Source organism: Gossypium arboreum, chromosome 11, assembly GCF_025698485.1.
Source record: "Gossypium arboreum isolate Shixiya-1 chromosome 11, ASM2569848v2, whole genome shotgun sequence".
Taxonomy (NCBI): Eukaryota; Viridiplantae; Streptophyta; class Magnoliopsida; order Malvales; family Malvaceae; genus Gossypium; species Gossypium arboreum.
Genome location: NC_069080.1, coordinates 136675695 through 136686117, shown reverse-complemented (window position 1 = coordinate 136686117; position 10423 = coordinate 136675695). Strand labels below are relative to the sequence as shown.

The following is a 10423-nucleotide window of genomic DNA, read 5'->3' as shown; positions in this document are numbered from 1 at the left end:
TGTTATTATTATTGTTTGTGTATTTTATTTATAATATGATTATTAACATTTATTTTTTATATTTAAATATAAAAGGATATTATGTTTATTTATGGTTTATTTACTTTTTTGAATATATTTTTAATTGTTTGAAAACATGTTCAATTATAACTTATAAACGAAAACATGCTTATTTAATATTTAAGATCAAGTTTATTTAATTTTAAAGAACTCAAACACATACTTTTAAACAAACAAATATGAACATAATTTCAACATTTTAATGAAAAATATAAACGGATTTAAAAACCGTTGGATATCATTAATTAATATTATTTTAAGAAATAAGAAATAAATAGATGAAATCCAAAAATATATGAAATTAAAAAAATTAATAGTTTACATAGAAAATAATAATTCATAAAAGAAAATAATAATCCAAACATGAAACACACATTATATTAAAGTTTACAATACATTATTTTCACAACAACAGCACCACACTATACACATGGTAGATAACATGATTCATAATCAAGCACCACAAATTCTGCAAATTTAAGATTACAAACACCATAACCAAACTTTCAAAGCTTATCATTGGATCAAATGGAAGCACCCCATTTTATAGTCTGATCCATATATATATATATATATATTAAAGTTTCAGCATCTTCAACCATTGGTAAAGAAGAGCTTACTTAAGTTGAGCCAAGAATGATTTGCCTAGCAACCAAAACCTGTATTGCAAAAGACCTTATAACAGCTAATTGCAAAACCAAGTTACTTCCATTGGTTGCTAAAAGGGAAAAGCGGTGTTTTTTTGGGTGCAAAAAGGCAGCACAAAATCCCACAAATTTCCCCTCCATTGATATCAAACTTTTAGGTTGCAACAGTTGTCCGCCGTTGCAACAGTAACCGTGCCTCCTCGTTGATTATTGATCATCGATGAGATAGAGTGGACGGATAATCCAAGATGATCGATTAGGAAGTGGTGATCAAGGTCTCCCCTTGAATAAATACTAGTGACCTCTGAGGCCCCTGAATGTGTTGGTCCCTTGGATGAGTTCAAGGTTCCACTATCGGATGAACAGGAACGGTTCGAAATCAGTCCTTGAGTGGCTTTCCTTGTTGCAGTGACGTCTTTGTCGGAGCCTGAGCCTCGGGTATTCAGGAAACGGCCACCGCATCCCCTTGGTCGGCGCATTGCGTGTAGGTGGCGAGAGTAGTGCATATATGGCTGTGAATTTCAAAAGTATAAACCTTATATATTTGTTATACATTAAGACATTGGAAAATTTCTAGTGGAAAATCATGTGATTTTGTTCTTGACTTAAATTATGACCAAGAGTAGTTTAGGGCTTTCAAATTAAGAATTTGTGGAGTTTTTCATCTAACTGAATGAAGAATATCATAAATTTGGCATGTGGAATGTGATATTGAACCATGGATGATGTGTATGGGGTATTGAAGAAGAAAAGTGAGAATTTAGGGTAAAAGTATTATAAAGACCCTTGTACTAGAAGTTGGATTGCATTTTGCTCATTCTACTAAAAAAAGGACAAAGCAGTCCCTGTACACTAGATAAAAAAGCGAATTGGTCCTTTTGTTAAAAACTCCATCCATTTCTATTATTCAAAACTGACATGGCTGGTGTTAATATGATATACACGTGACATTCTTAATAATAGAAATTGATGAAATTTTAATAGAAATGATTAGTTTACTATTTAATCTAATAATTTGCCCAGTTTTTGAGTTAAGAGGATAAAATATAATCTTATTCCTAATACAAGAGCCTCTATGATACTTTTACCGAAAATTCAGTTATAAAAAATCTAACTATGACTAATAATCCATTGTTTAGGAGCTCGATGTAATAGCCTCGACTTTTCTTTTTTATTTTTTTAAAGCATTTGTATTTGATACATATTTTATACGTGTTGAGGGTATATTCCTAATCCTTCAAGTACATTGAGAAAAATGAATATACCCATTTTAAATACATACTCATATCCGATACTTTGCAAAAAGAACAAGTAACATAGCTGACATATATCTAGTAAAAGAAATGGAAATACCCAAATTCTCAAAAGCATTTTCTTCAAAGAAAAAGTAAAAGATTCAACTCATTATCTTTTTTCATTTTGATCCCTATTTTTTTATTTTGATCCACATTAATCTTGAAACTTGATAAAAGTTTTTAATTTAATCCCCCTAAACTCAACACAATATCTAAATATCATATCATCACACTTCATAAATTTATGAATTCTACAAATGGAGATCAACATGTTCATATAAAAAAAAGTAATCATTTTCATGTAAACAAATTGTTTTTTTTCGAAATCACATTCATATAAATCATACGTACCTTTCGAGCTTTAGTCAATTTATTCTGAAGCACGGCCTTTGCACGGGATTGCCGACGCCTCATAATTCCCTTGTATTGCTTAGCATTTACATAGATTGGTCCCTCTTCAGATGCCATGTTCAATGGTAGCATTACACGACCCTATTTTAAATAAAAACACTTTAAATACGATTAGAATATAATAAAAAAAACTTAAATACTATCATAAAATGTATGAATTATCAAATAGATTATGTCATTGTGGTACACATAAATCGGATGAGTGCCACATAGAATTATATTTTTGATACGTCAAATTTTATATAAAATATATCACATCATCACTTGTTAAAAAAGTATTTCAATTTGTTTGACGAAATTCATAGAAAAATTATTCTCAAGATTAAGAATATTTGTTTTGAAAAATAGAAATACTACAAATGACCAAATTATAAGAGATGATTAATAGGCCAAAAATGCATAATGCAAGGACCTTCTAATGATAAGTGTATTCTCAAATTTATAATTATGACCATATATTTGAAATAGTCTCCTATACATAACTAAATATTTTAATAAAACTTAAGTATTATGGAGGCCGTTGTATTAAATGTTGAATTATATTTTGTTTCTTTTAATAAAAAATAAGTAAATCAGTCCTAGACATTAGATCAAAGAGTAAACTGGTCCTTTTGTTAAAATTTTATCTATTTTTACTAATAAAATTTGGTCTCTATACATAAGCATAAGGTACATGTGGCACACCCTATCTAGCTATCTGGTTATTTCATTAGCTACACCAGTTTTTAACAATAGAAATGAATGAAAATTTTACAGTACATGGATAAATTATCCATTTTATGAGTAAATTATACAAAATGTTGATAAGAGACCTCCATGATACTTTTACCGCTCTAACTTACACATATTCGAAATAGATCCTCCAAACAATTAAAGTTAGAGCATGAAGGAGGTTTAATATCTACTCAATTAAGGTTAGAAAATTATTGTGTTATCTAATTTATTTAAAAAAGTACTCAATTAAGGTCCTCCATGTTCAAATGAATATCAGATGCATGTATTCAAAATGAGTACATACTTGGAGGATCATATTTTCTTGTTCTTAGGTGTGTATATATATATATATATAATTTTAATTTATGCTAACAAGTAACAATATAATCTAAAGAATTTGGTAGCCAAAAGATAATGAAAGACAAACCGAAATTTGAGCTCCATAAGTTGAGAAAACCCCATATAATTGATCCATGTAAGGATATTTTGCACATGCCTGCAATTTTTCACAACCAAATAAATGAACTCAGTCTTTTATATAATAATTTTAGTTCTAACAGTCAAATTTATTATAGAATTAATTCTTTATATTTTATTTTGTCATTTACAACAGTTATTTTATTTATAATAGCAACAATCATAAATTATGAAGTATACTCTTTATTAAACTAGTTTTATGCAATATCCTCTGTTGTCTCACATTTTAGTGAAATTAATTCTTTTCCCAACTGAAATAAAAATTATAAAATTTAATTAAGATATTGTTTTAATGAAACATGTAAATTTTACATAAAAAATCTATTAATCATATTTTATTTAATGAAACTAATCTTTAATAAACGTAATTATATTTGTACATTTTAAAACATATATATTAGATGAAGAGGAGAGATCCACATACATCGGTGTAAAACTTAAGTAGTTTGACACCCTTCCGCAATTTTATACAATTAATATCTTAATAATCCAACCGTTATATTTCATGCTCTATCTATGTAAATAATACATGTCAAGTTTGGTATAAATTAAATTTTTTAACTATTCATTTTATTTAAAAAAATCAACAGTTAAATATATCTAATATCAACAATATTTAAGATTAATATGATAGAGATATCAAATCAATTCAAAATTTTACATGCATGAAAAGTACAAATATATTGATAAATTCAACGGTTGGATTGTTAAAATATTAATTTTATAAGAAATTATGGAAATGTATAAAACCACTTAAGTTTTATATCGGTGTAAGTAGATCCTTCCCAATTAATAATAATATGTTATAGTTTTTAATTTAATTTAATTTTTTAAAAGTCAAATGTGATCTAAATCTCAAATGTTGTTACAAGTGTATAATAATCATCTCTATAGCATCTAAAATCTTAGTAGATAAACGGAGTTGTTATACAAAGTGTTGACTGCATATATACATATATATAAAGTGAAAAAGAAAAATTGTTGATTAAGTCTTATCTCAATTGGAACCATTATTATTGCAATAATATAAAAGACGTGGATTCAAGTGTGCTTAAACGCGGTTCTCATCAGATTTAAAAGTTTGGGGGATTATGGTGGGCAAAAATAGACATTGTGTAAAAAAGGCCATGAAAAAAGAGCTAATTCCACCATACATCCTCAAATTATGACCATCATTCTAAATTGGTCCCTAAATTTTAAAATATTCAAATTACATCCTCAAACTATGAAGTGTTTGATCAATCAAGTCATTCAGTTGTTGAAACCATTAATTTAAGCATTAAATGACACAAAGTCTTATATGATAATTTAAAAGAAAAATTTAAAAGGAAATGTAAAAATTTCAAAAACTTCTAGACAATATTCTTATAATATCTATTTTACAATATTCATTTTCTTTAAATTTTTATTTTAAATTATGTCACATAAAATCGACACCTCATTTAACAGTTAAATTAATGATTTTAATAACGGAAAGACATTATCGATATAACATCAATAATTAAAAAATATAATTAAAATATTTTAAAGTTTAAGTATAAATTTAAAACAAGAATCATTGTATCATTCTCAAGAAAACAACCTAAACATAACACGAATGCACATATTTATTGAGAAAGTTTATGAGAAGTACCATGTGCTGACCAAATCCCAGTTCAAAGCGAGCACGGTTTTCTGAAGGATCTGATTGCAGAGAGGTGACTGCCTGAGGTTTATTTTGCTCATCCCCTGAATTTTTGCAATCACCTGAATATTATCACCACTTTGCTGATTAGTGATTCATGTATAGATGTTTGTTATTTGGATATGGATATATGTTAGGCACGAGTTTAGTTGATAATTTTTTTTGTAAAAGATTGTTCTTATTCGGAGTATAATATTAACGGTTGTCAGTATTGTATTAGTAGGTACGTATTAAACTAGTATCGAGTATTTTAAGTTTTATTCCAATTAAATTACGATGTGTTGTGGTTGTTTCGATGTTTCAATTCATTTTAGTTAATGTCAACTTGTACGTATGTATACCGGCCCATATTGATTGGTACAAGATTTAATTTTTTAAAATCCTTAATATTTTTTCTTAATTATTTTTATATTTTATAATTAGATTTAAAAATAAAATATAATGATTAATGTATTGAGCTTAATAAATAGATTTTAAAATTTTAAAATATATATATGGTATATGTGCATGGTTTTAGTAAATTTTAAAATTAAAATATATAATTAAGTTATATTTGCATGCACATGTACTACAGATTTTACTGAAAACCAGAAATTAAATTATAAATATAGATGAAAAATATTTTAAAATATTAATAAATACAAAAAATCGGTATGAGTCGATATGCACCATTACAAACCGAAATAGAGAGGTACAATTGGTATTAACTGAAATTTACACGAAAAAGAAATAAAACATTATTGTTTCGATTTACTTCCATAACAGGACATTATAACCAATACAAATAGTATTGATTTGAAATTGACTTCGTTAATAGTAACAACTTTTGACCATACTTTCTTAACCAAATCCGAATACATATTAAACATAAATGTTAAATATATATAACCACATAACGTTGTTATTATTCATTGAATTTTAATTTGAAATATTCAAAGCTGAATAATCGTTTCTAATCAAATTAAAAATATAAAATTCATATAATCTTATTCTACATAAATCTTTGTTTCCAATACATAAACTATAAATTCTTAATAATCCATTTTCTAAAACAAAAAACAAGAAATTAGGATGAGATTTACCTGGGAAAATAGTGAATTGAGCAGTATTCCCTTTATTCAGTTGTTTGGATGAAAAAACTTGGTCCCCATTAGAGGGATGTTCCATTAGAAAGGGCTTCAATTGAGCACCAAAAGCCTCCCCTCCATGAAGAGATTGATGAGATCCTAAGACACTACACCATGGCAGTGTTGGCAATGATGATGGTGGAGTTGAGGCCAATTGTCCCATTGGTTGATTCCCAATCCCACCATGTTCTTTAAGATGCAGAGTTTGCATTATGTTTCAATTATTCAAACTCTTTTTCCTACAAAATTAAACAAGAAATCAAACAATTATCACAGTATTTTACTAAAAAACCATATAAAAAAATCTAGAAACTAAGTTATTTATCAAATTTTAAAATAAACCCAGAATCTATTTTCAGTTTATTCATAAAACCACAGTTATAAATCATTAACATTTAGCAAATTTAAAATTCGAATTTTAACTTCAAAATGCAAATTCAAATAAAGATGAATAAAATCTAAAAACAAAAATAAATCTAGAATTTAATTTAGTTGGTTTATATCTTCGTAAACGAATCTGAAACTCGAATTTTAGCATTAGCAAAAATAAATACAAGATCTTTGCCGATCCTCAAACCATTGAAAATACAAAAAAAGGAAAAAAAGAAACTCAAAAACCCCATATCCAAACAACAAAGATGAATCAAGTTACAAGAAAATAATCCCAAAAATCTTTAAAGAGATCAATAAAAGCAAACACAAAGAGATTATCACAGACTAAACAAAATAAGTAAATAGTAGAAGAAGAAAGAGGAGCAGGACTAACATAAGAGCAACATAAAGAGAAAGATGAAGAGATTTAGTAAAGAAAGGCAGTGAAATCCCTATAGTTAGGAGCCATGTCGGTATAATTTTAAGCAAAAAAAAGCATTAGAGAAAAAGACGAATGACGGCCATTGATAATAAAGCTTACAACTTACAAGTGTGTGTAATTTATTATATGAAAAAAGAATACTCACCATTTACCAATCATCTTTTATTTTCATGCGAAGTTTCTTTGTACCATTTACAATACAATAATAATTGAAAAAAAATTAAATAATTTAAAGCTTTTATTTTTATGCACTTACCTAGCTGCCATATAAATATTTATTTATTATAGTTTTGATAAAAATATGTCTACGGATGACTTGATGGTCAGGGTGTTGATCATTTCAGGTGTGGCTTGGGTTTGAATCGGGCTAATCATGTTTATTATTCGAGCTTTGCCTTGTTTTTGTATTTTACCAGAAAAAATAAAAATCTATCTATATATTATAATCAAATCCTAGTTAAAATATGTCATAAATTTCATACTTTTTGTATTTTTATTTTTAGAATCTAGACTTTTCAAATTTTAAATTCCGTGTTCAATGTTAACATGTTAAATTTATTTTGTTAAATTTAAGTTTATTACAACATTATTTTTTAGTTACATGATTACCAAGTGAACTTTTTTTAATTTCAAAATGTCACACAAAAAATTTTAATAAAAATAATTGTGTTAATAATTGGATCTAAATTTTAAAGTTTGAAAAGTGAAAGACTAATTTTTTAAATAAAACACAGAGGCTAAATTTTAAAATTTTGAAGAATACAAAACTTAAGACATATTTTAACTAAATATTTATTATTATTGTTTTAATAAATATAATTAAATAATATTTATCTATATATTATAGTTTTAATATTTTTACCTTTTTCTTCCTAAAAAATTCAAGTTCAACTAAAAATACTAAAAATCGAAGTAAAAATCTAATTTACCATTCTCTTATTAGAAAGTGATAAGGATGACGTGAAATTACAGTTTCATACAATCATTTCTCTTATAATAAAATCTTTTGTTGAGTTCAATGTCACGAGTAAGAATATTATTTAAAAACAATTTTTTAAGAAAACTAATGCCAGCTTTAGTAGGAATATTATTCTTTTCACATGTTTTGGTATATAAACTAACAATAAATTAATTTCAATCAGTAATTTTTTCGTTTCACATGACTTATTTTTATAAAGAAAATAATTTCTTTTATTTATTTCAAGAGGCTTTATTTTTTATAATTTTAATTTTTAAATTGATATTATTTAATCTTTATTTATATTTAATTATTTTAACACATATATATTAAATAATCTTTTTTTCGTATTATTACACTAATAACTAAACATATCTAAATATTTGGAAACCAAACACGAACTTAATGAAGATTTATACATAAATATTTTACTATTCCACCTATAACTCAACTTTTCAAAATATAAATTTTACACAAAAAAAATTTCTTCCACCCATAATATAATAATATAAAGATTTATTTGCAGGTACACTGCCAAAAAATCCCATTAAAATAATAACATATTTTCTTAAAATATATTTAAAAATCTACAAAAATAAGCAAATGAGAAACGCGTTATCATATTATAATTTTGTCCATAATATACTAAATAATAAGCCAAATAAAATGCGTGAAGAAAACAAATGAGATTGTCAGAACTCCATTAATTCATACCTTTTTCTTAGTTGTTATTATTATTTTATTGAATAATTAAAGGTGAGGGTGGTGGACCACCATTTTTTCTACCTCCAAACAAAAGAGTCTTGGGTTTTTCAATAAGTAAAAATGGCCAAACTTTTGGGAAATATCAAATATTTTAACCCACACACTTACTTTTATGGTATAAAGTGCAACTGTTTGATTTTAGGTTAAAATACGCCACGGGTCCCTGTATTTTTTCTAAATTTATAATTTAGTTTTGTACTTTTAATTTCAAGAATTTAGTCTCTCTATTTTTAGATATCAAAATTTAAGTCCAGTTATTAGCACTATTAAATTTTTAATGTAACATTTGAAAATAAAAAAATAGTCACTTGGTAGTAATGTAACTAAAAAAGTGACGTAGTAATGAACCTAATTTAACAAAATAATATTAACAGTGTTAATAGTTGTACTTGCATTTTAAAATTTGAAAAATAAAGAGACTAAATTCTTAGATATAAAAGTATAAGGACTAAATTCTAAATTTAAGAATAGTACATTTATTTTAACCGTGATTTTACCATAGTGTAATCCTTGAAAGATATTTGTCCTAATTATGGATTTAATCCTTTTATTATCTTAACATATAAGATTTAATCTCTCTTATTTTTATTTGATATGATTTATCTCCTATTTTTTAATAATATTATTAATAAATCCAAATCAATAACATCAGTAGTTGTTGTAGTTAAAGTAATGGTATAAAATATTTTTTTTCAAAAATAACATTAAGCATTCAGTTAGCAGGTAATTTTATTATTGTTAAAATAAGATTGATTGATTGGATTTTCGAAATTAAGGTGTTCATAACTAGTAGCAATGAATAATTTTCTTGTCGTGGACGTTTTTTGAAAAAATAAATAATTAACCACAAAATATATTTCATTTCCGATCGGACCCAACTACATATGTTAACCAAAAGTATTAAACACTAATTAATATTTTTCTAAGTAATATTTTGCTTGCTAATAGTTTAACTTTTTTATTACTTAAAGAAAAGGATTGGTATGAATTTAAATCAACACTATTAATATATGCTAATGAGTGGTGAATATATGCCATTGCTTTAATTTTATATTTCAAGGTAAGCAAAAAAATACTTTGGAGATCAAAGTATATTGAAAAGCTGTAACGACCCAAAATCCGTGGGCACCAGAAAAGTGTGTTATCGGGCCTCCGTCTTAGTGAAATAAGTTCAAAATAATTATTAAAAATACTTATGAGTCTAGTAGTGTGTTTAATTAGGTTTTAATTAAGTAAATTTAGCTTAATTTAGAGTAATTAGTAAAAGGATTAAATTGAATAAGGGTAAAAGTTTAATTATAGATTAAAGAAAATTAGAAGGACTTAAGAGGAAATTAAACCATTTCCTATAGCTGAGGCGGTTTAATGTGGAAAATATCAAAGATTTTATTGATTAAAAAATATATATATATTTAATAATTAAGTATATTATATTATATTATATTATATTATATTATTATTATATATAAAA

At 25.7% G+C, this 10423-nt stretch overlaps 1 protein-coding gene across 1 annotated transcript; it reads right to left on the bottom strand.

Moving 5' to 3' along the window:
* Positions 1 to 435: 435 nt before the first annotated feature.
* LOC108472560 (nuclear transcription factor Y subunit A-10-like) lies at positions 436 to 7351 on the bottom strand. Its single transcript, XM_017774107.2, has 6 exons — positions 7182 to 7351; positions 6371 to 6654; positions 5238 to 5350; positions 3555 to 3623; positions 2354 to 2494; positions 436 to 1219 (listed from the first exon to the last, which is right to left on the bottom strand). The coding sequence occupies exons 2-6, from the start codon at positions 6624 to 6626 to the stop codon at positions 854 to 856; spliced, it is 945 nt and encodes a 314-aa protein (XP_017629596.1). The 5' UTR covers positions 6627 to 6654; positions 7182 to 7351; the 3' UTR covers positions 436 to 853.
* Positions 7352 to 10423: the final 3072 nt, after the last annotated feature.